This window comes from Budorcas taxicolor, chromosome 15 (genome assembly GCF_023091745.1).
Source record: "Budorcas taxicolor isolate Tak-1 chromosome 15, Takin1.1, whole genome shotgun sequence".
In the NCBI taxonomy this organism is placed as follows: domain Eukaryota; kingdom Metazoa; phylum Chordata; class Mammalia; order Artiodactyla; family Bovidae; genus Budorcas; species Budorcas taxicolor.
The window spans coordinates 79,949,603-79,976,053 of record NC_068924.1 but is presented as its reverse complement, the minus strand read 5'-3'; the positions used below and the strand labels follow the sequence as shown (position 1 = coordinate 79,976,053).

General features: G+C 44.5%; 1 protein-coding gene across 1 annotated transcript; it reads left to right on the top strand.

Moving 5' to 3' along the window:
• Positions 1 to 1,705: 1,705 nt before the first annotated feature.
• Positions 1,706 to 21,525, top strand: LOC128060651 (glycine N-acyltransferase-like). The gene is made up of 5 exons (XM_052653030.1): positions 1,706 to 1,786; positions 4,228 to 4,335; positions 11,119 to 11,245; positions 13,871 to 14,042; positions 21,123 to 21,525. The coding sequence occupies exons 1-5, from the start codon at positions 1,709 to 1,711 to the stop codon at positions 21,523 to 21,525; spliced, it is 888 nt and encodes a 295-aa protein (XP_052508990.1). The 5' UTR covers positions 1,706 to 1,708.
• The last annotated feature ends 4,926 nt before the right edge of the window (positions 21,526 to 26,451 follow it).

The following is a 26,451-nucleotide window of genomic DNA, read 5'->3' as shown; positions in this document are numbered from 1 at the left end:
GAGTTGGACCATAAAAGAAAGCTGAGCACCGAAGAATTGATGCTTTCGAACTGTGGTACTGAAAAAGACTCTTGAGTCCCTTGGACTGCAAGATCCAACCAGTCCATCCTAAAGAAAATCAACCCTGAATATTCACTGGAAGGACTGATGCTGAAGCTGAAGCTCCAGTACTTTGGCCACCTAATGGGAAGAGCTGACTCACTGGAAAAGACCCTGATGCTGGGAAAGGTTGAAGGCGGGAGGAAAAGGGGATGGCAGAGGATGAGATGGTTGGATGGCATCACTGACTCGATGGACATGGGTTTGGGTGGACTCCGGGAGATAGTGAAGGACAGGGGAGCCTGGCACTGCAGTCTATGTGGTAACAAAGAGTGGGACACAACTTAGCCATTGAACAACAAAACTAAAGGTAATAAGTTAACTCAATAAGGTCAACTTCACAAAGCCAATATAGAAAAATTGCACTTCTATAAACAAGCAACAAATTTTTTAAAACTTCAAAATATCACTCAATTTACAGTTATATGTTTATTTATGTGCTAAGTCACTTTAGTTGTGTCCAACTCTTTGCGACCCCATGGACTGTAGCCCCCCAGATTTCTCTGTCCATGGGATTTTCCAGGCAAGAATACTGGAGTCAGTTGCCATTTCCTCTGCCAGGGCATCTTCCCGACCCAGGGATCTAATTGGTGTCTCTTAGTTCTCCTGAATTGGCAGGTGGGTTCTTTACCACTAGCGCCACCTGGGAAGTGTTGTATTTATTTATAATGACTTCCAAAGGAGGGAATGAATGGGGATAAGTTTAACAGAAGATAGCCAAAAACTAAAATACTTTGCTAAAAAATTTAAAGAAGACTTACAATAATGAAGAGATACATCACATTCATAGACTAAAATATTCAATATTTTTCAGATATTACTTCTTATATAACTAAACTACAGATTCACTGCAATCTCAACATAAATGTCAGAAAATTTTTAATAAAAATTCACAAGATTATTACAAAATTTAAACAGAAATGCAAAAAACCTAAGCAAAAAGCATCTAAAAAAGTTGGTGGACCCACACTATCAGATTTCAAGGCTTAGTATAAAGCCACAGTACTCAAAAACAGTAGTAAAAAAAAAATCATAAGAATAGATATATAGAGCTATTAAACTAATAGAAACTTGAGAGATGCATGCATACATATAAACTCAATTGCTTTCCAATAATTGCATCAAAGCAGCTCAAAAGAGAAAGGACTGTCCTTGCAGTAACTAGTAATTAAATAACCAGTTTCTGCTCCAGGAGACAGTGAAGGACAGGGAAGCCTGGCGTGCTGCAGTCCATAGGTTTCCAAAGAGTTGGCACACAAGTTAGCAACTGATCAACAACAAATCTACCCTGCGGGAAAGAATATCGACTCTTACGTCATACCACTTGCAAAAAGTTAACTTGAAATTTTCGTAGACCCAAATATAGGGACTGAACCTATAAGACTTCTGAAAGAAAATATAAGAGGAGAAATTCACAATTGTAGAACCGCAAGACACGGAAACGATCTAAATACCTCTCCCTCTCTCAAGGCAGTTACTCTAGGCAAATGTATCCTCCCTGTTACCTGCTAAAACTCAGGTAAAGCTGTGTGGATCTTTTCCTATTGGTTCAGCATCTTCTCATTCCTCGATATTTCTTGGTCCTCACTAGGCTAAGGTACCTGCCAAGATGCTCCACTTACAAGGCCCACAGATGCTGCAGATGCTAGAAAAATCCTTGAGGAAAAGCATCCCTGAATCCTTAAAGGTGAGCTTGGGACTTTCTTAGGGAAGCAGAGGGCTGCATTCTTAGGGAACCAAAGAGGTCAGGAAGAGAATGAGCTCTTACCGAGTGCTCTTTCTGTGGTAAGAACTCACTCACACCACATCTCACGTAGTTCACACTGTCTCTTGGCAAGGGAAGTATATTACACTCATGTCCTGGAAGAGGGAAGCGTTCTCAGTTATATGACTTGCCCAATAATTTTAAGTTACAAAAACACTACCCTCTGAAGCCTCAAAAATATTTCCTTGAATTCTCTTTAAAAGATTGATCTAAATACATACTAATTTTTAAACATCTGTGCCTGAGGTGAAGTTAACCACCATGTATCTTCTTGGAATATTTAACAGGTCAAATCTTATTTCTTTGAAATCCAAGTGTGCATGGAAGAGATTTAGAAACAATTATCTCCTATTCATTACTTTAAGGCAATGGTATTTGTTACAGAATGGCTGGATTTATGCAGATTTATTTATATTTTCACTTTTAACATTCAGAGGATTGATGAAAGGAGGAAAATGCTTTTTCTTTCATTTTTTTCTTTTTCTTTTTTGTCTGAATGACTTGTCAGATCTCAGTTCCCTAACTAGAGATTGAATCCAGGTCCTCAACAGAGAAAGCATATGAGTCCTAACTATGGACCACCAGGGAATTCCCTGAACTGCTTTTAAAAGCTGCTTTCACATCTAAAGATAGAAGTTTAATCACAGAACCGCTGCCAGCACCAGCGGCAGCCAGCGGGGCCTCAAGGCCAGGACAACGGCAGCGTGGTCGTCAGTGGCAACGGAAAGCACTTCCAGCCCTCCCTTCACCGCAGCTGCCGGACTTATCTGTGGACTCATGTCAGCCTCGAATCTCCCGTAGGAGGGGCAGTCAGTCTTCTCCCTGTATTGTGGAAGACGGATCTGAGGCCAGGAAAACTTAATAACTTTCCCCCCTGGTTACTCCTGGGGCCAGAAATATAATCCATTTATTCCGTTTCAACTCTCCAGAGCCTGAAAGTGAAAGTGAAGTCGCTCTGTCATGTCCGACTCTTTGCAACCCCATGGACTGTAGCCCACCAGGCTCCTCTGTCCATGGGATTTTCCAGGCAATAGTACTGGAGTGGATTGCCATTTCCTTCTCCAGGGGATCTTCCCAACCCAGGGATTGAACCCGGGTCTCCCGCATTGTAGACAGATGCTTTACCGTCTGAGCCATCGGGGAAGTCCCAGAGCCTACCTGTATGTTTTGAGCAAAACAGGCCCTCAACTTCAGATCCTATTAAAAGAATAAACTGAATCTCTCATACATCACTGCTTGGAATGTGAGATGGTACAGCCCCTCTTAAAAACCATTTGTAAGTGTCTAACCAATCATGCAACCAGCACACAGCCAGCGACGACAACTTTGAGCATTTGCCCTAGAGAAATGCAAGTTTATGTTCACACAAAACTATGTACCCTAATGTCTATAACAATCTGATCCATGATAGTCAAAAGCTGGAAAAAACTCACATGTCCTCCCATAGCTGAGTGGCTAAATGAACTGCGGTACATCCATACTATGCTGCTGCTGCTGCTGCTAAGTCGCTTCAGTCGTGTCTGACTCTGTGCGACCCCATAGACAGCAGCCCACCAGGCTCCCCCATCCCTGGGATTCTCTAGGCAAGAATATTGGAGTGGGTTTCCATTTCCTTCTCCAATGCATGAAAGTGAAAAGTCAAAGTGAAGTCACTCAGTTGTGTCCGACTCTTCACGACCCCATGGAATGCAGCCTACCAGGCTCCTCCGTCCATGGGATATTCCAGGCAAGAGTACTATGGGATACTATTAAATGATAAAGAAGAAATGACCTAGGGATACCTGCAACAATTTGGATGAATCCTCAGAAAACTATTGAAGAAGGCAATGGCACCCCACTTCAGTACTCTGGCCTGGAAAATCCCATGGACAGAGGAGCCTGGTGGGCATGGGGTCACAAAGATTCAGACATGACTGAAGGGATTTAGCATGTACACACATACGTGAACAGATGTAAATCTGTTAAAGATCTTATTAAGTTCTATAATGGGAGAGTTCATGATTTCTGTTCATAAATTCCATTGGTTTGCATATCTTCTATGTGAATATTTTTAAAAGATATATTTATTGGGGGAAAACTTAGAATCTTATCAGTGGTCTGCTGAAGTTCTTACTAGGTACCTTCCAACAAAAAAATTCCATTATGTTATAAAAATAAACCTTGTCCTAAGCAAATGGCAACCCACTCCAGTGTTCTTGCCTGGAGAATCCCAGGGACGGGGTAGCCTGGTGGGCTGTCATCTCTGGGGTCGCACAGAGTCGGACACGACTGAAGCGACTCAGCAGCAGCAGCAGCATGCAAACACTGCGCTTTGCCATCTCTTCCTAATAAGATCATCCTCTCACTTTCTTGTAATACTGCAGGTTTATGGGACCACCTTCCACATAAACCAGGGAAACCCTTTCAAGCTAAAGGCTCTGGTGGACAAGTGGCCTGATTTTAATACAGTGGTTATCCGCCCTCAGGAGCAGGTAAGGGGCCAGATGTGGAATGAATAGGTACTTATGTTCATATTCGCTATGTACTTACCATGCACTTGGCAATATGGTAGACCCTGGGAATATAGAAATAAACCAAGGTGATATAGTCAGCGTGTCCTTATCTTCAAAAAGTCCACAGCCTGGAGGAGATCATAGGTAAATCCATGGGGAAATGAAAGCATGGTGTGAAATGGCTAGTTGCTCAGTCGTGTCCGACTCTTTGCGACCTTGTGGACTGTAGCCTGCCAGGCTCCTCTGTCCATGGAATTCTCCAGGCAAGAATACTGGAGTGGGCTGCCATTGCCTTCTCCAGGGGATCTTCCCAACCCAGGGATTGAACCCATGTCTCCTGCATTGCAGGTGGATTCTTTACTGTCTGAACCACTAGGGCCCCATGGTGTGAAATGGGCAGAATCAAAACTACTGGTCCCGCTACTGCTTAGGACCAAACGCTTTGTCATTTCTTGCATCCAGTTTGTGGGAATAGAGGCAACCAGTGGGAGGCTGTACTAATGTAGAGTTATGTTGATGGTGTAGACAAGAGCTTAATCTTTTGTGAAAGGCATCAAAGAAGCATCTCCCAGGCTGGATTTCTACATGTAACAAATCAAGCCCATTTTAAACTCTTAACCTAAGGGGGAAAAATATTTCACACCTTGTAAAAACACCACTTTTGAAACCACACCAACCCATTCATGCTAACTCAAAACATCTCATTGTGATGGTCTCTTCCCGTTGAGATGTTGCACCGTGTTATCACCTACGGTCATCAGTTAAGCAAATAAAACCAGGCAGCGGGGAAAAAAGCATGTGGTAGAGGCTGCAGGGAGAGGAATGATTCTTAGTAGAAATTTTACTGAAATTGGATGTTGAATATAAATAGGATTTTTTACATGGTGGCAGAGCAGAACTTCATTCAAAGCAGTTGCAAGAGATAAAGTCTGAAACAAGAGTGAATTAAGGAAAATTAAGGAGCAAATTACATAGTTGGAATTGTTGGTTACATATTGTATGATAATTTTTTAATTGGTGAAATTGAATAGTTGAGTTTATTTAATAGTTGTTTATTCAAAAATAAAATGTATAATTCTATTTTAAAATATCAGGTAAAATTGTAATATAAATATATTTTCATTTAATATAACTTACATAGAAGTGAAATGGGTAATAAATATTCAAGAAACCAAATTAAATAACAATGTAAAATGAAGACTTTTAATTGTTGATAGAAATCTGAGCTACTTTCAGAAATACAGTCTTAAAAATAAGACTTTTCCAACTTGAAGAGCGATCATTGACATATAAGATTCTGTCAGATCTAAAGCATTGCAGATTTGATATACATGTACAGTACAGTGATTCCCTCCATAACTTTAGCTAACACTCCATCCTGTCTCATAATTACCATTCTATTTTTTTAGTGAAAACATTCAAAATCTGCTCTCTCAGCAACCTTCAAGTACAGTTAACCCTTGAAGAACATGGGTTGGAACTGCGCAAGTCCACTTAAATATTTTTTCCGCCAATAATTACATGCTTCAGTACTCTGCCGTCTGACGATGTTTGAATCTGTGGATGCCAGAACAGCAGACGCAAAGGCTGACTGTAAAGCTCTGTGCAGATTTTCAGCTGTGTGGAGAGTTGCTGTCCCTAACTCCTGCACTGGTCAATGCCCAACTGCATATAAAACAGCATTAACTATAGTCCTCATTCTGTGCCTTTTATCCTCAGAACTTACTTGTCTTATAACTGGAAGTTTGTACCCTTTGACCAACATCTCCCCACTGCCCCCTCCTGGGCGTCCCCAGCCTCTAGGAACCATCGTTCAACTCTATGATTCAGTGTTTTAAAATCCCACACATAAAAGACATCACACACACTCGTCTTCCTCTGTCTGCCTTATTTCCTGTAGCACAGTGCATGCAAGGTCTACCCCCATGTCACAAACGGCAGGATTTGCTTCTTTCTCCGGGCTGACTGATATCCCACTGTACAGACGAGCCGCGTGTTCTCTGCCCATTCATTCGTTGTCTCCATGTCGTGGCTATTGAGCACAGAGCACAGGTGTCTCTTCCAGGTCGTTTCCATTTCCTCTGGATGCACACCCAGAATGGGATTCCAAGTTCCTAGGACAGTTCTGTTTTAAATTTGGGGGAAAACCAGCATACCATTTCTATAGTGGCTATACCAATTTACATTCCCACCAACAGTGCACGAGGGTTCCTTTTTCTCCAAACTGCCGCCCCCCACCCCAATGCTTGTTATCTCTTGTCTTTTTGATGATAACCATTCTGCTGTGTCGGAGAAGGCAATGGCACCCCACTCCAGTGCTCTTGCCTGGAAAATCCAACGGATGGAGGAGCCTGGTAGGCTGCAGTCCATGGGGTCGCTAAGAGTTGGACACGACGGAGCGACTTCACTTTCACTTTTCACTTTCATGCATTGGAGAAGGAAATGGCAACCCACTCCAGTGTTCTTGCCTGGAGAATCCCAGGGACAGGGAAGCCTGGTGGGCTGCCGTCTACGGAGTTGCACAGAGTCAGACATGACTGAAGCAACTTAGCAGCAGCAGCAGCATTCTGCTATGTATGTGGTCTTGATTTGCATTTACCTGCTAATTAGTGATATAGAGCACTTTTTCATGTATCTGCTGGCCATTTGTATATCTTCTTTGGAAAAATGTCTATTCAATTCCTCTGCCTATTTTAAGAGGATTATTTGGAACTGTTCTGAGAACTGTTCCCATTTTGACATTTCTTATAAGGCAAGCCTTTTGGTGATGAATTTCTTCAGTTTTTATTTGTTAGTGAAAGTCTGTCTTGTCTCTGAAGAACAAATTTGGCGGGTAAAGTATTTTTGGTTGACAGTTTCTTTCTTTCCACACTTCAAATATATTGCCCTATTTTCTCCTGGCTTGTGAGGTCTCTGAGAAACCGACTAATAAATAGCCGCCTTAAGGGATTTTCAACAATATTATTCTAATGTATCTAAGTGAGGTCCTCTTTAAGTTGTCTGGTGACCTATTAGCTTCTCAAACTTGTATATCCGAATTTCTTCCAAAAATTGGGAAGTTCTCAGTCATTATTTCTTTAAATAAACTTTCTTCCCTCTTTCCCTCTCTTCTACTTCTGGAAATTAATAAATTCACAAATTGGTTCTTTTGAGGTATCCTATAGATAAAGGGTTCATGAAATTAATTTAGGTGTATTCAAGACATATGGACTTCCCTGGTGGCTCAGCTGGTAAAGAATCCACCTGCAGTGCAGGAGACCTGGGTTCGATCCCTGGGTTGGGAAGATCCCCTGGAGAAGGGAAAGGCTACTGACTTCAGTAGTCTGGCCTGGAGAACTCCTTGGACTCGATAGTCCACGGGGTGGCAAAGAGTCAGACACGAGTGAATGGCTTTCACTTCACTCTCGTAGGTCACACAGGCTTTCCTCGCTGTTTTTTTATTATTTTTCTTTTTGCTCTTCTAATTGGATAATTTCACCTAGTCTGACTCTGATTCTCTCTTCTGTTTGGTTTAGTTTGTTGCTGAAATGCTCTATTGAATTCTTCAGTGTACTCCTGCTATTCTTCACTTCCAAAATTTTTCTTTGGTTCTTTTTTATGTTTTCCATCTCTGAACGTCTCGTTTGGTTCTTGTATTGTTGTCCTGATACTGTTAAATTATTTTTCTGTGTTCTCTTATAGCTCTCTGAGCATCTTTTGAAAAATTATTTTGAATTCTTTGTTAGGAAATTCCTGGGTATCCATTGCTTTGGAGCCAATTCCTGGGGTTTACTGTATTCTTTTGGTGGTTTCAAATTTCCCTGATTTTTTCAGTTCAGTTGCTCAGTTGTGTCCAACTCTTTGTGACCCCCATGGACTGAAGCACGCCAGGCCTCCCTGTCCATCACCAATTCCTGGAGCTTGCTCAAACTCATGTCCATCGAGTTGGTGATGCCATCCAACCATCTCATCCTCTGCCATCCCCTTCTCCTCCTGCCTTTTATCTTTCCCAGCACCAGGGTCTTTTCCAAGGAGTCAATTCTTCACATCGGGTTCTTTATGAGCCCTATATCCTTGCATAGGTGCCTGAACTTTTGGAGAAACAATCTTCCATACGTTATGGACCGACTTTGGTAAGGGAACATTTTCTCGTGGGTAGGAGCTTCCCTGGTGGCTCAGATGGTAAAGAATCTGCCTGCAATGCAGGAGACTCGCGTTCCATACCCTGGAGAAGGGGATGGCTACCCAGTCCAGTATTCTTGCCTGGGAAATCTCATGGACAGAAGAGATCTGGCTGCAGTCCACGGAGTCACAAAGAGTCGGACATGGCTGAGTGACTTCCTGGGGCTCTCCAGCGCGTGCTGCAGCCCCAGGTCTAGTGGCGCAGGGCACTGAGTGCAGGGGCTGTGGGGGCACTGTCTCCAGGGCTCGGGGGTGGTGGCTATTCCACTCAGGCTACTGGGATCCACACTGACAACTGTGTGATCCTTAGTGAGCATTTCGGGGGGGTCAAAGGTGGCTTCAAGGCTTTTGGGGTCCTCAGGGACGCCTCCAAGGCCAGTGGCTACAGGCCAGGGCAGGTGCGGTCGTGGCTGCCGTCGGTGGTGTGTTCAGACACAGCTGTGGGGGCCAGCGGCAGACTCTTGGGTAGTGGCTGGGCCATTTGCAAATAGGCACGCAATGGTGGGAGCCCCGGACGGCAGCAGGGCCAGGACCAGCTCAGGCGCACTGGCAGCTGTGGGGGCCCAGCTGTTGGCACTCAATACAGTGTCTACGGGTCTTGCCACGAGGGCGCAGCAATTGGAGACTGGGGACGGAGGCATGCAGGCGGGCAGCTGGGGGGGCAGCTGCAGGTCAGTGCAGGGGTGCAGGCCCGATGCAGGCCCACAGACAGCCGTGGGGACCCTCGCTATCGGTGCACTCTCTCGTGACTGCAGTCCGTCTCTCACTCTCAAATTGCAGTGGAGGCCAGTGACAGTCACCTGCTGAGTGGCACGCAAGCACACAGCTGCAGGGGCCGGCCCCCAGCGTGCGCTCAGTGGCGGATGTCGGCTTGCATTGGTGCAGCTGCAGGGCTGACTGTGGGTTCAGTGACCTGGTTCCGGTAGGAGCTGGTTGGGGAAGGTGGGAGAAGGGTCTTGGGTGGCTGACACAGAGCATGTGAATACTGGTGGCGCAAAATTTGATGATGTCTGCAGGTGGTCCAAAGCTGACTGTTGATTTCTGCAGGGGCAAAAACTGCTGGGTTTTCCTGCAGAGCAGGTCAGGGTGAACTGTGACTCATCCCCATCACATGGCTGCTACTGGTAGCCCTGCATTTCTGTCTTGTTTCTAACCACCTCTATTTATCTCAGTTTGGCCAGTCTGGGTGGGATGAAACTGGAGTGGGACCTTGGTGTGGTGCTCTAGAAGGCTGGGGAAGCTGCTCCTTCATCCTCTGCTCCCTCTCTTGGTGAGAGAGAGCTCTTTCTAGCTGGCGAGTTCTCTCTTGGCACTGGGCAATGCTGGCTTGGTGAATGTGATGATGCAGGTGAAATGCGACTGTCTTTCTTCTCTTTGGGGGCAGCTAGTCTCAATTTTTTAATTCTCCTGTGTTGCTGGACTCCAGGGCTCTCTCATAGCCTTTTGTGTGTGTGTGGGTAGCAGGCAAAATTGGTCTAATTATTGATCTGTCTAATTTTTGACCCTTGTGAGGGACAGAGTCTGGGGTCTCCTATGCCAACATTTCTGGTGGCATTACTCTTAAAAATACAGTTTGATCAGAAGCAACCCTTGCTGAATAGGAAGTGCAGTTGTGTGGCATATTTTCCAGCTATAGGGGAAAAAGCTTTCTGATTCTGCACGAAGTAAAGGAAGTTTCTCCTCTTATCTATTCCTTTATCCTCCTGTGTCAGTTTTAATAATTTCACTAGATATACTTAAATGAGTATGCTTGTTTACTGATGGGATTGTTGTTGGTTTTACAACAGCATGATTTGTGTATTTTGGCCGTTCTGTGCAGCATGTGGGATCTTAGTTCCCCGACCAGGGATGGAACGTGTGTCCCCCAGCCCAACCCGTGCTTCCTGCAGTGGAAGCATGGAGTCTTAACCAGACCACCAGGGAAGCCCTTGAATATTTTTTAAAGAAAGCAAGTCGATTTCATCATCTTTTTCTTGGTTTCACAATGTGTGGAAGAATCGTGTGACCTGTTGCCTGTCTCTGTTTCAATAAAGACATGTTCATAGCCCACATAATCTAAACATCTTTGCCCTAAAGCAGGGTGTATTCTTTTGGCCAAATATTTTGCTTCTCAATTGTTATTTTACTGAACTGGTAGAACTGGGTAAGTCGCAGTCCCAAGTCTGGCCATAGCTGCTAGCTTGGGTTTTGCTGTTTATTGACCACACTTATGGAAGTGGACTGGGCAACACACAGAAGCCTCAGGGTTCTCGAGAGCAGCGGGAAACAGCAAGATTCAGCGGTCAGTCGCTTTTCAAGCTTCTTCATGCGTGTCATGGAGGGGTGGAAAGTAATTTTAAACAGATTATTTTTATTACGTTTGAAAATTTAGAGCAATAACTGAGTTGGAAGTAATTTTGTTCAGGACATTTTTCATTATTAATTGAATAAGGGAGTTCTTAACTTGATCTCGTAATGTAAATAATCCTTCAATGAAATCAATACAACCAAAAATGCTAATATTTTAGTATTTTTAAAATATCATAATAGAACACTGAGAACTAGTATGGCAATCAGTACACAGATGCGTTTTGGTTGATTCTACTTTCCTGACCCAAACAGGAGATGACAGATGACCTTGATCACTACACCAATACATATCAAGTCTACTCCAAGGACCCAAAGAAATGTCAGGAATTCCTTGGCTCACCAGAAGTCATCAACTGGAAGCAACATCTGCAGATTCAAAGTAAGTGGCCAGGATGCGGGCGGGCTGCCGGACTCTCCCGTGTCGGATCTGTAGGGTCCCTTTTCCTCTGGAGTGGCACCTCTGTATCCCCTATAGCAGGCTTCCTGGGGACTCAGAAGGTAAAGAATCTGCCTGCAATGCAGGAGACCTGGGTGTGATCATTGGATCAGGAAGATCCCCTGGAGCAGGAAATGACAACCCCCTCGTGTTCTTCCTGGACAGTCCCAGGGACAGAGGAGTCTAGTGGGCTACAGTCCATGGGGTCACAGGAGTCTGACACGACTGAGTGACTAACACTCACACTCTCTCACACACACACACACATGCCTTCTAGATCTTTACTGCAATCCCAGACACCCAGCCGGCCGTGCCATCAGCACCTCCATAGCTGCCAGTTCACAGAGCTCTTAGGGAGCTTCCCAGGTGGAGACCGGAAGCCGTGCCCCTATGAGCGCACGGCAGGGAGAGGCTAAGAAAGGGGCAGGCCACTCCAGACTGGCGGGTGGCAAGATAATAAGCAGGAGAACTTACCTCCAGGCTTGTCCTCAGAGACTGCAGGACGAGGGGATCCCCTCATCTGCCTGCCAAAATCTTAAAAAAGTATTTAGTGGCCTTATCTGGGTTTAGTCACGTGCCCAGTCCAGATACGTGAACACCACATTTCTATCTCAAGGCTGTGTCCTTGGAGCAGTTTCTGGAAGGCAAGTGGAACACCCGTTCCAAGGACAGGGGAGAGAGGGGGAAGCCTCCAGTTGCCTCCAGAGTTAAGGGCGACATGTCTTCTTGATGACCTCCTCCAACAATAGTGAATTAGAACTTAAAGACTGCCGGGTATGGGGTTTACACAGGAAATCATGAGCAATAGAATTTCTTAATAGTTAAAAGTTCACGGCTCCCTGATTCTACTCATTGGAATTAAAACCTGAAGCTGGGAAAGACTGAAGGCAAAAGAAGACAGTGGCAGAGGATGAAATGGTTAGAAAGCACCACCAATTCAATGGACATGGATGTGATCAAACTCTGGCAGATAGTGGAGGACAGAGGAGCCTGGCGTGCTACAGCCCACGGGTCGTAAAGAGTCAGACACAACTTAGCGACTGAACAACAGCAAAAATTCATGGTTTATTCCAGGGTCGATGATACGGGAGCAGAACTCCCGTCTGCCTCACCTCCACAGAGTCTATCTCATCCTTACTACAGAGGAGGAATTTAGTGACCACGAATATGTTCGGGAATTCCCTGGCAGTCAGTGGTTAGGACTCTGCTTTCACTGCCAGGGACCCAGGTTCGATCCCTGGTGAGGGAATTAAGATCCCACAAGCCTTACCGTGTAGCCAAAAAAATAAAAAAGATGTGTTCTCTGGAGTCAGACTAGCTGAAGTTGTGACCTTGTTAGGCCTGTTAGCAGTTGTGTGGTCTAAGACAAGGAACAACAGCTCTGTGGATCCGTCTTCTGATGAGTAAAAACAGCAGTTATAATAGTACCCAAAACATAGGGGTATGTTTTAAAGATTAAGTGAGCTCTTGAATAAGAAATGCTTGGCCCCAAGCCTGGTTTTATCAGTCGGGTTTTGAAACCACCTCGAAACAGTGACCGCAAAACACAATTGTTTATTAGCTCACATGTTGTGGGTCAGCAGTTTGTACGAGACTCGGCTGGATGATTCTTCCGCTGGTCTCTGCTGGGGTCACCCATGAGACTGCAGTCAGCTGGGGGTTGTCCACGAGCTGGCAGGACTGAGCTAGCCACAATCTGGAGGCCGGCTGTTAACGCTGGCTTCGTCTGTACTGGCTGCTGGCTGTGCCGTGCAGCGGCCTGGGTGACGTATATACAGCAGTCACCCGAGGTTCTTAAGAGCAGAGAGAAGAGGCGAACTCCATCCACAGTCACTTTCCAAGCTTCTTCCTCATCACATTTGCTGTCGCTCCCTTGGCCCAAACAAGTTTCACAGTCAATCCCAGAAGTCAGGTCAGCAGAAAAAAGTCCAGATAGCGAAGAAAAACCTGGGACCATTATAGCAGCAACCTACAGCATAGAATTGTTAAATAAATTCAACCAGTGTTGGTGATTATCTTTACCTCGTCGCCTTTGATGAGCATAACTGTGCTGTGATGTGCTCAGCAATTGTAGTGTCAGCCCGATTTTTATTTTTTTAATTGGAGTTTAGTGGCTTTATACTGCTGTGTCAGTTTCTGCTGCACAGCAAAGTGAATGGGCCATATGTATGCACACGTATCAGCCCTTCTTTGGATTTCCTTGCCGTTTAGATCACCACAGAGCACCGCGTACTTTGCTGTGCGCTATGGTAGGCCCTCGTTAGTCATCTATTTCATACGTAGTACTGCATATGCGGCAATCCCCATCTCCCAATTCACCCCGTCCTCCACTTTGACCCTTTGGAATCTATATGTCTGTTCTCTATGTCTGTGTCTCTATTTCAACTTTGCAAATGTATTTCTTTTAAATGTGAGAGTGACTTACTATTATCCCATAGAGGTCTTTTCATGATGGAACGTGAGTTTTAATCATTCGAAACCCACAAACCTCGCAGTCACTGGATGGCTTTTTCCTGACGTTTAAATGAACAGTGATATCTCATACGATTCTTCATTTCCTCCATCTAGGCTCACAGTCCAGCTTGGATGATGTGATAAAAAATCTTGCAGCTACTAAATCGGGCAAGGTCAAGCAAACACAGTGCTTTCTCTATATGGCCTCTGAGGCCGGAAAGAAATTGGCTACTTCTCTGCTGGAGGCAAAAAGTGTATCAGTCAATGGTGATAAACACAAACCCAGGTAAGTCTGGCAGAATCTGCTCTGGGGAATTCCCTGGAGGTCCAGCGGTTAGGACTCCGCACTTTCACTGCCTGCCAAGGTTTAGTCCCTCTGGTCTGAGAAGTAGTTAAGATCACACCCACAAGCCACATGGCAGGATAAAACAAAACCGAACCAAAAACGTCGTATCTGTTACCGCTGAAGTAGCCAACGCATTAGTCTCTTAGGATAGTCATGAAAATGCACAGTAGACCGGGGTGGATTTGAACAGCAGAAAGCCATCCTTCTGGTTGTGGAGGCCAGGATCCCAAGTCCAGGAGCTGGCAAGCCTGTGTTCCCTTCAAAGCCCCTAGGAGAGAATTCGTCCTTGCTTCCTCCACATTCTGGTGGCTCTGGGCATGGCTTGACTTGTCACTTTGATACTGACCAGGGTGCTTGGCCTTCTCCACGCAACAGACATTGATTAGAAGCCTGACAAGAAATTCAGGCAGAGCTTCACTGATGCCCCTGCTGCAGCAGGTAGGGGTGAAAACAAGCAACGGTTTCCCCTTGCTTGCTGAGGCTGGGGGGCTGGCTCCTTACATGGGGTGAGGGGAGCAGTGTGTCCATGGGTCCGATGGGCAGCTCGAGCTCAAAAGACTCGACCGCCCAGTGGTTTTCAGGGAAGGAGCTTAAGGCGGCGTGAGCAGGAGGGCTGCAGAGGGCACGGCGGCGTTAGCAGGAGGGCTGCAGAGGGCACGGTCACCTTGTGCGTGGCTCTCTGGTTGCCGCCACGAGAAGTTACAAGCAAAATCAGCCTCCTGGTTTTGACCAGGCTGGGGTCTATGTTCCTGCAGTCAGAAGCGCTCATCTGGAGGGGGTCTGCTTCCTGTAAAGATGGCTTGGGAATGTGCATCAGGCCTTTTATCTGTATGTCGCTTCTCTGATTCGGCTCTGTGGCCAGTCTCTAGTCTAAACTGTTAATAGTTTCTAAGTCAACAGCTGTTCTGTTTCTATAGCTACAGATCCTAATCATTAACTCTTAAAAATTTTTTTTTATTTTTAAAATTATGACAGTATGATGACATGTTTACAGGGGACTTGGAAAGTACAGAACAAAGTTACCTATTGTTCCACTATATATTACAAGTAATTTTTTTAAGTAGATAAACTAAGATTTTTAGTTGGAGTTTCAACATCAAACTCTGAAAAATTAATAAATGAATTGACACAAAATTAGAAGGATATAGTAGACATGAAAATCACTATAAACCATTTCAACATAATTAAGATTTATACAATTTTCACACAGCAGCAGGGTACAAATTCTATTCAAGTTCCCATAGACTATAAATGAGGAGACAGTGGGATATATAACAAGGTGAAAAAGTTTCATGGTCTAAAGGTATTGAAATCATACGGGGCCTGTTCTCTTCTCACTGTGAAATTATGTTCAAAATCAACATCGAAAGAAATTTGAAAATAACCCACATGTTTTCAAATGCAATGGGACATTTACTGAGAGAGATCTTTGACTTAGCCATTGAAAGCCTCAAGAAGGTTAAAAGACTGAAAAAACACAGGGTGATTGCAGAGAAGAAAGCATTTAAATGAGAAATTAATATCAATGTAAGAAATTAACATCAAGGATAATTTAAACCCCATGTAGTTAGAAGTTAAATGTCCACTTTTATATGATGAGTGTGTCTAAGAAACCATGACGAGGAAAGCTGGAAAATATTAGTCAAAGAATAAAAAGGGAATCTATCAGGATTCATTGCATGCAGCTGAAGCTACTCAATGCAACTAAACACAATGTAGAATCTTGAATAAGGCGTGAAAATAAATAATAGACACTAGCATAAAATTTTATAAAATTTGAATAAAATCTATACTTTAATAATACTGTATTACATGTTAATCTCCTGTTGTTTTTTACAACATAATACCTATTTATATTTTCATAATTGAATTAGAAGTTTCTAGCCTCATTCAAAAGTTTTTAATAACAAAAGATAATAAGCTTTCTAGATTTTTAGCAATAATACTAGATGCCAGAATATATGAAACTATGTCAAAATTTTGAGTGAATATGAATTAGAAATCTAACATGCTATTCATACCTAGTCAAACAAATGGAACCAAAAACGTCAAATATTTAAGCAAAATTTCATGTTTTCTAAAGTATGTATATCATGCTTAATATATATACGTATATATAGTATACAGAAGCTTTTCTACTGCACTCGGTAAAGGCTAGAGAAAGAACAACAAAGAAGGAGATGGAGAGATTGGAGACCATCAGCTGAATGAAATGGGATCACTGACTATGAAACAGAAGAAAGTGAAACAAACTGGATAGAAGTGAAATACCGCATAGGCCAGCTGTTTCGAAACATGGCAGCTCATTACAATCACATCTGGAACTCTGGGCAGATTTGTGTTGTCCAAGAAATTCCAAGATAATTCTGATATGCAGCTGGATTTTAAAAAGTGATTACAAGTTTTTCTATTAAGTGGTAGTTTTAGTGATAGAGAAGTCTGTTATTTTCTGTTGACCGATCGTGATGCAGCGGTATTAAAATGAACACTAGCGATGTAATCACAGTAGTGAAAGATGTTTATCAGTTTTCACAAGTAATAGCCAGACTGAAAATAAAAGATAATTACACTGTCAAGCCATAAGGGAAGCATGATTAATCTACCAGTATAGAATAACTGCGTACAATTTCGGGGGTTGAGTGATGTGGTAAGTGGAAGTGAATACAGCCATATGTTTACATGCATCCAGCCAACCTGTGTCTTTTTGTTGTTGCATTTAATCTATTTACAGTTAATGTGATTATTGATATGTAGGACCCTATTGTCATTTTCTTAATTGTTTAGGTCTCTTCCTTCTCTTGGGCTTCCCGCCTAGAGAAGCTGCTTTAGCATTTGCTGTGAAGCTGTTTTGCTGGTGCTGAATTCTCTTAACTTTTGCTTGTCTGGAAGGCTTTTGATTTCTCCGTGAAATCTGAATGAGAGTCTGAATGAGTGAAATCTGAATGAGTGAAATCTGAATGTTGGGTAGCATATTCTTTGTTGTAGGTTATTCCTATTCATCAATTTAAATATATCATGCCATTCCCTTCTGGCTTGCAGAGTTTCTGTTGAGAAATCAGCTGATAACCTTATGGGAGTTCCCTTGTGTGTTATTTGTCATTCTTTTCTCTTGTTGCTTTTAATACTTTATCTCTGTCTGTAATACTTTATCTTTGTCAGTTTGAGTACTATGTGTCTCAGTGTGTTCCTCCTTGGATTTAGCCTGCCTGGGGCTCGGTGCTTCCTGGACGTGGTTGACTATTCCTTTTCCCATATTAGAGGAGCTGTCAGCTATTATCTCTTCAAATATTTTCCCAGGTCCTTTATCTCTCTCTCTCTTCTCTTTCTAGGACCTCTATAATGCAAATGTTGGTGTGTTTAGTGCTGTCCCAGGGGACTCAGGCTATCTTAAATTTTTATTTTCACTCTTTTTTCTGTATTCCATTTTACAGCAGTGATTCCACCATTCTGTCTTCCAGGCCGCTTACCTGCTCTCCTGCCTCAGTTATTCTGCTCTTGATTTCTCCCAGGGTACTGCTCCTCTCTGTCTGTGCTTTAGTTCATCTAGGTCTCTTGTACACACTTCTTGCATCTTCTCCTTCCCTTTCCCAAGAACGTGGGTCATCTGCACTATCATTATTTTGAATTATTTTTCTGCAAGGCCGCCTATCTGCACTTCATTTAGTTATTTTCCTGGGGTTTTATCTTGTTCTTTCATCCGAGAGATAATTCTCCCCCGTTTCGCGCTGATTGACTCTCTGTGGTTGTGGCTTTGTTCTGGTGGCTGCAGGACTGACTTATCACTTCTTCTACAAGCCCTCTGGTGGATGAGGCTGATGGGAGGTGGAAAAACCTTGATCTTCTGGCTCTCAGAAAAACTTCAGTCTGACTCTCAGCTGATGGCTGGGGCTGTGCGTCCTCCCTATTCGCTGTTTAGCCTGGGATGAGCCAGTCCTGGGGTCCACAGGCTCCTGTTGCAGTCCGAGCACTAAGAGGTGTCCAGCTATTTGCCACCCCATGGACTTCAGCGCCCCAGGCTCCCCTTTCCTCATTATCTCCCAGAATTTGGTTAATTCATGTCCGAGTGATGCCATCCAACCATCTCATCCTCTGTTGGCCCTTTCTCCTCCTGCCCTGAATATTTCCCGGCATCAGGGTATTTTCCAGTGAGTTGGCTCTTAACATCAAGTGGCCAAAGTATTGGAGCTTCAGCTTCAGTATCACTCCTTCCAATGAATAGTCAGGATTGATGTCCTTTAGAATTGACTGTTTTGATCTCTTTGCTGTCCAAGGGACTATCAAGAGTCATGTCCAGCACCACAGCTCAGAAGCATCAGCTCTTCAATACTCAGCCTTGTTTATGGTCTAACTCTCACATCTGTACCTGACTACTGGAAAAACCATAGCTTTGATTATATGCATCACTTTGTTGGCAAAGTGATGTCTTTGCTTTTTAATATGCTGTCTAGGTTGATCATAGCTTTTCTTCCAAGGAGCAAGCATCTTTTAATTTCATGGCTGCCGTCACCGTCTGCAGTGATTTTAGAGCCCAAGAAGACAAAGTCAATCACTTTTTCCACTTTTCCCACATCTATTTGCCATGAAGTGATGGGACCAGATGCCATAATCTTAGTTTTTTTAATATTGAGCTTTAACTCAGCTTTTTCACTCTCCTCTTTCACGTTCATCAAGAGGCTCTTCAGTTCCTCTTCACTTTCTGCCATTAAGGTGGGGTCATCTGTATATCTGAAGTTGTTGATATTTCTCCTGTCACTCTTGATTCCAGCTTGTGCTTCATCCAGCCTGGCATTCCACATGATGTACTCTACATATAACTTAAATAAGCAGGATGAAAATATATAGTCTTGACATACTCTTATTCCAACTTTGAACCAGTCTATTATTCCATGTTTGGTTCTAACTGTTCCTTCTTGACCTGCATACAGGTTTCTCAGGAGGCAAGTAAGGTGATCTGGTATTCAGACCTCTTTAAGAATTTTCCAGAGTTTGTTAAAGCTTTAGTGTAGTCAATGAAGCAGATATATATTTTTTTCTGGAATTCTCTTGCTTTTTCTATGATCCAACAGATGTTGACCATTTGATTTCTGGTTCCTCTGCCTTTTCTCAATCCTGATTATACATCTGGAAGTTCTTGGTTCACGTACTGTTAGAGCCTAGCTTGAAGGATTTTGAACATTACCTTACTAGCATGTGAGATGAGTGCAATTCTGTGGTAGTTTGAGCGTTCTTTGGCATTGCCTTTCTTTGGGACTGGAATGAAAACTGACCTTTTCCAGTCCTGTGGCCACTGCTGTGTTTTCCAAATGTGCTGGCATACTGAGTGCAGCACTTTCACAGCATCATCTTTTAGGATATTAGATAACTCAGTTGGAATTCCATCACTTCCACTTGCTTTGTTCATAGTAATGCTTCCTAAGGCCCACTTGACTTTGTACTCCAAGACATCTGGCTCTAGATGAGCAATCACACCTTTGTGTGGGTCATGAAGACCTTTTTTGTATAACTCTGTGTATTCTTGCCAACTTTTGTTAATCTCTTCTGCTCCTGTCAGGTTCCTACAGTTTCTGTCCTTTATTGTGCCCATCTTTGCTTGAAATGTTTCCTTTGTATCTCCAATTTTATTGAAGAGATACCTAGTCTATCCCATTCTATTATTTTCCTCTATTTCTTTGCATTGATCACTGAGGAAGGTTTTCTTGTCTCTCCTTGCTATTCTTTGGAACTCTGCATTCAGGTGGGTATATTTTTCCTTTTCTCTTTTGCCTTTTGCTTCTCTTCTTTTCTCAGCTATTTGTAAGGCCTCCTCGGATGACCATTTTGGTTTTTTCCATTTCTCTTTCTTGGGGATGGTTTTGATCACTGCCTCCTGTACAGTGTTACAAACCTCCGTCCATAGTTCTTCAGGCACTCTGTCTATCAGATCTAATCCCTTGAATCTATTTACACTTCCACTCATAAGGGATTTAATTTAGATCATACCTAAATGGCTTACTGGTTTTCCCTACTTTCTTCAATTTGAGTCTGAATTTGGCAATAAGGAGCTCATGATCTGAGCCACAGTCAGCTCCTGGTCTTGTTTTTGCTGACTGTATAGAGCTTCTCCATCTTTGGCTGCAAAGAATATAATCTATCTGATTTCGGTGTTGACCATCTGGTGATGTCCATGTGTAGAGTCTTCTCTTATGTTGTTGGAAGAGGGTATTTGCTGTGACCAGTGCGTTCTCTTGGCAAAACTCTGTTAGCCTTTACCCTGCTTCATTCTGTACTCCAAGGCCAAACTTGCCTATTACTCCAGGTAGCTCTTGACTTCCTACTTTTGCATTCCAGTCTCCTATAAAGAAAAGGACATCTTTTTGGGGTGTTGATTCTAGAAGGTCTTGTAGGTCTTCATAGAACCATTCAGCTTCAGTTTCTTCAGCATGGGCAGCCTATTTTTGGTGGGTTTCGGTGCCCTCCTGTCAATGGCGTTCAAAAGCTAGTTGCAGTTTTGGTGCTCTTGCGGTAGGAGATGAGTGCTTGTCCTTTTATTCCTCCATCGTGATTTGATCTCTCTATTAACTCTTTTTTAAAAAAAGGTTTTATTAATTATTTGTTTTGGCTGTGCTGGGTCACTGCTCCTGGGCAGGTTTTCTCTCAGTGCAGTGACCGGGGGCTACTCTGTCGTCATAGTACACAGGCTTCTGTTTGTGCAGAGCGTGGCTCTAGGGTGTGTGGACTCAGTAGCTGCCCATGAGCTCTAGAGTGTGGGTTCTGTTCTTGTGGCACAAAGCCTTCACTGTTCCACGTACATGGGTTCTTCCAGGCCAGGGACCGAAACCCGTTATCTCCTGCACGGCAGGTGGATTCTGTACCCCTGAGCCACCAGGGGAGCCCCCTCGGCCATGAACCCTTGAGATAGTCTTTTGAGATTCTGGGGAAGCCTGGGAGGCTAAAGTAAAAGCCTTGACTTCAAAGGACAGGGACACAAGGCTTGCACACCGTTTCGATGTTATGGCTATTCTTTCCTTTCGTTCCCAATAGCCACCCGAAGATGCTGACACTCTCAGCCCTGGATCCTGCCCATGCTGTCTTGGTGAACAAGCTCTGGTATTTCGGTGGCAATGAAAGGAGCCGGAGGTTTATCGAGCGCTGTATCCAGACCTTCCCCAGCTCGTGCCTGCTGGGGCCCGAGGGGACCCCTGTGTCCTGGATGCTGATGGACCAGACGGGAGAGCTGCGGATGGCAGGCACTCTGCCTGAGTACCGGGCCCAGGGGCTCATCTCCTACCTCTCTTGTGTCCAGGTCCAGACTCTGGACAAGCTTGGCTTCCCCTTGTATTCCCACGTAGACAAGGTCAATCACATCATGCAAAGAGTATGCTCCAACATGCAGAGTATCCTCGTGCCCTGCGGCTGGAACCAATGGAACTATGTGCCTCTGTAAAGCGGCCCTGAACACAGAGAGCATTGAATGAATGCAGAATGTGGCTGGAGGAGCCGACAGAGAGAGAGAACACAGTGTAATGAAGGGTGGTGAGGTGGCCTGAGCTCTGAGGGAGCAGCGACGGGTGGTGAACAGGACAGACTCAGTCTCTGTGCTCAAACATGTCCCAGAATTTCCTCGTTTCCTCAGTAGGAAACAGACCAGGCACCCAGCTGTCGGCACCTGGATGCTTTCAGCATCCTTCTCGTGATTCATACTTAGTCACATGCTTTTCTATATTGGTCTTCCTGGAACTCCTAGCTCATCAACTCTTTCCAGTTTGCCAGAAGTGTTGTAATATTTTGTGGGGTTTATGATGATTTTCCCCCCTCTGGCTTTCTATGACTTTTTAATTGGCTGGAGAGTGACCTGTCCTTTAAGTAGATCTTTGAAGACCCTCCTCTCTCAAGTCATTTCTTAAGCCTTATATTATAATCACATGCAATATGTTATACAAATACACTCTACATTTCTCTGTCTATCTGTAAAGGTGTTGTTATTGTTTAGTCACTAAGCCATATCTGACTCTTTTGTGCCCCGGTGGACCGAAGCCCTCCAGGTAGCTCTGTTCATGGGATTTCCCAGCAAGGATACTGGATTGGGTTACCATTGCCTTCTCCAGGGGATCTTCCCAACCCAGGGATCAAACCTGAGTCTCCTGCGTTGAAAGTGGATTCTTTACCACTGAGCCACCAGAGAAGCCATTTACACACACACACACACACACACACACACACACACACAGTGCAGTATAGAAAATTAAAAGAGAAAGATTGACTGGTATCAGTATCCTTTTTTGCAACATCTATTGAATCTGTGCAAACCCCTGTGTCCTTGTCTTTTGCAGTGAAATGTTGACTCAAGAGTTAACGATTGGAAAATGTGAGGATTTAGAGACACAGGGGTTATGGAATGGGTAACAATTTAGAATAAAATTCTTCCACATAACAGAATCACTGAACTCACAGTTCCCCGAAAGGTATAGACAAAGGCCTGACACACATTCCTAAGCAGTTTTTACAGGAAGAAGACCCCCTCCAAATGAAAACCACTGACCGCAAGAACAAAGATCTTACACTGGTTGAAACGAGAAGGTTGATGATGCTTGAAACTTCACTCTGATGCCAACTGATCCAAGAACGGTCCATGCTGACCACACCCTGCTCCCTGAACACTATAAACCCCCTCTCTACCCTGTCCAGCGTGGGCCACATGGTCTCCAAGGCAGTAGCCCACTCTGGCCTCCTTTGTCTGGTCAAACAACGAAAGCTACTTGTTTCTGCTTCACTCGGAAGTCTGCACGTTGCTGTTCGACACTGGGGAACAGAGGCTGAGTTTCAGCAGCACTGTGCCAGAAAAGAGATACTAACATTGTTTCTGTCAAGACCTTCCTGCTGGTCATGTGATTAAGAGTCCACCTTCCAATGCAGAGGCCATGGGTTTGATGCCTGGTCAGGGAACTGTGATCCCACATGCTAAGAGGCAGCTAAGCCTTCATGCTACAGTTAGAGAAAGCCTGCATGCCCCCACCGAAGAGTCCAGACATCAGGAAGAGCCCACACATTATGAAGGAGACCCAACTCAGCCAAGAAAAACTTGCTCCTGTCGACTGAAATATCAATAAAAATGCACAAGGTGAAAGCTGTGGGTTTCAGATTTATCGTAGGATTTGCTGAGGACTAGCCTGTGAGACAGCCCCTCAGATAACTCTGAGGAATTCCTCCAAAGAGGTAAGGGGGTTGGGGTGGTAAATGATACAGATGAACTTATTTACAAAACAGAAACAGACTCACAGGCTTAGAGAAAGAATTTATGGTTACTGTGGGGAGGCAGGGGGAGAGGGTAGGGAATTTGGGATTGACAGGTACACACTGCTATATTTAAAACGGATAACCAACAAGGCCCTACTGTACAACATAGGTGGAGAAGGTGATGGCACCCCACTTCAGTACTCTTGCCTGGAAAATCCCATGGGTGGAGGAGCCTGGTGCACTGCAGTCTATGGGGTCGACAAGAGTCAGACACAACTGAGCGACTTCACCTTCATTGCAGAAGGAAATGGCAACCCACTCCAGTGTTCTTGCCTGGAGAATCCCAGGGATGGCGGAGCCTGGTGGGCTGCCGTCTATGGCGTCGCAGAGAGTCGGACGCGACTGAAGCAGCTTAGCAACAGCAGCAGCAGTACAACATAGGGAACTCTGCTTAATGTTATGTAACACTCTAAATGAGAAAAGAATTTGATAAAAAAAGAGATACATGTGTATGTCTAATCATTTTGTTGTACAACTGAAACTAACATAATCAGTTCAGTTCAGTTCAGTTGCTCAGGCGTGTCTGACTCTTTGTGACCCCATGGACTGCAGCACGCCAGGCCTCCCTGTCCATCACCAACTCCTACAGCCTACCCAAACTCATGTCCATTGAGTCGGTGATGCCATTCAACCATCTCATCCTCTGTCATCCCCTTCTCCTCCTGCCCTCAATCTTTCCCAGCATCAGGGTCTTTTCAAATGAGTCAGTTCTTCGCATCAGGTGGCCAAAGTATTGGAGTTTCAGCTTCAGCATCAGTACCTTCAATGAATATTCAGGACTGACCTCCTTTAGGATGGACTGGTTGGATCTCCTTGCAGTCCAATCAATTATACTCCAAAATAAAATAAAAAGTTAAAAAAAAAAAAAACTAAAAGGTAAAGAGGGAGGTCAGCATGTATGTGATTTTAGAGCAGGGGAGCTTGCAACCAAGCACGCTTCTTGGTAGATCACTGTTAGGCATGATGAACAGATACCTCGGTGAATGATTCTAGTGATTTTATGAGTATGGAAAGATGCAAGAATTGGGGTTCATAGAAGTTTTCCCTGAAAATGTCTAACTCTCTGAAGACCTGTTCTGCCAGCTTTCCCAAAGCATGAGTGCCTCATTCTTGATCTCCACCCTGAAATCTTTTCAAGGGGTGTGTTTAAGATCAGCAACTACAGTGGCTAATGACCATCCTTTAGAACCAGATAGCAAGTGACAGTTTTTAGTTGACATTTCTGAAAGCTGAGCTTTCTTAATCCCCCTCCTCCAGTCCACATGTAATAAAGAGATTCTCTGTTTGGCTGTGGAAGCTTAATCTATGTGGTCCATGAAAGCAATATAGGGAGAGGAGAGGGTGGGTGCACCCAGACCAGAGAGAGGAGCTCGGTTTACCAGGGACAGAAGTCGGGGAGGCTCTGTGTAGGGAGGAGACTGGGCTCACTCTTGGCAGCAGTACATTATTTCAAGATATCTGAATCCTCTGTAACATGACTAAGGGTCTTGCGGGAGTCTCATTGGTGAGGCCACCAGACAATTCACCTCTGAGTCTCTCTGGGAAGACTGTCCTAACACTGCCAGAGGAAGAGCGCCTGCTTGAAGGGAAAAAGAAGGAAAGAGAATGATACCAGCTTAAGACTTGGGACCACCACGGTCCTTAACACCACACCACAGCTTTCTTAACACATTAAAATAAAAGCTCTGCTTTTTATACTTGAGCACCAGCTAAAGCATCGCCCCCAGAAAGGCCCTGAAGTCAGCAAGGGAAGAGGGGCTTGGGGACCTGCAGTAGGGAGAGTCAGAACTGGCTCTTCCCTGCGACACTATGGTAGAAATTAGTCTGTTGTAATAGCTCTTTCAGCCCAGACCACGAATTCTGAAGGCACTTGTTCTGGGGTTCCAGGCAGCTCTTTGAGACTTCCCTGGTGGTCCACTGTCTATGAATCTGCCTTCCAATACAGCGGGCAAGGGTTCAATCCCTGGTCAGGGAAATAGGATCCCATGTGCCAAGGGCCCACAGCAGCTAGAGAGGCACCTGTGAGTGGCAACAGAGAGTCCAAGCGCCGTGATCAAGGCCTGACATCGGCCAAAATAAGCAAAGGAAATGCATATTGTTTTAAAAAGCAGTCTGTGTGGAGTCTAATAATTCTCAAGTAATGCCAATGGTGCTATTTTGAGGACCAAATTTTAAGGGACTAAAAATAACTGTGTGCATGTGCAATTGAGACAAATCATGGGCCAAAACTCCAGGGGATGGTGAAGGACACGGAAGCCTGGCATGCTGTGGTCCACGGGGTTGCAAAGAGTCAGTCACAACTGAGCAACTAAATAGCAGCATGGACCGAAAGGTATGAAAAGACCAAAAACACTCAGTTGCTGCTTCTGAAGTGTGCTATGTTCTAAGTCGCTCAGTCGTGTCCAACTCTTTGCGTCCCTGTGGACCACAGCCCACCAGGCTCCTCTGTCCTTGGGGATTCTCCAGGCAAGAATACTGGAGTGGGTTGCCATGCCCTCCTCCAGGGGATCTTCCTGAGCCAGGGATGAAATCCGTGTCTCTTATGTCTCCTGCACTGGCAGGCATGTTCTTTACCCCTAGAGCCAGGAGTGAAAAAAAAAAAAAAAAAAGAACAGGGTGTCGGGAGGCAAAGCAGGGTCCTGAGCATGCCCCTTCATACAACAAAACCAAAGAGTTGGGCAAGAGCACCTAAGCCACTCCTGCTGCCCAACCCCTGCACACAACTCTGCCCTCACCCAATATAAAAAACCAACTCTCACACAAAAGCCACCCAATATAAAAACCAAGCTCTCTTGACTACTCAAGAAATTAAACCTCAGTCATGTGTGTGTGTGTATGTCTATGTGTGTGTGTGTGTGTGTGTGTGTGTGTGTGTGTGTGTGTGAGTTGGGGCCTTAACCTCCAATTGCAGAGCCGAATTTCAAGCTTAGACGGACCAGCAGAAGCAGGTTCTTGACCAGGTGATCACCCTCGTGCAGGTGCTGTTTGCTGCCGGCTCTGGTGCTCAGGCTATAGCAGGGCTGGGGCAGGAAGCTCTCCCCCTAACCCATCCCAACCAGAAGGAACAGCTTGGCAC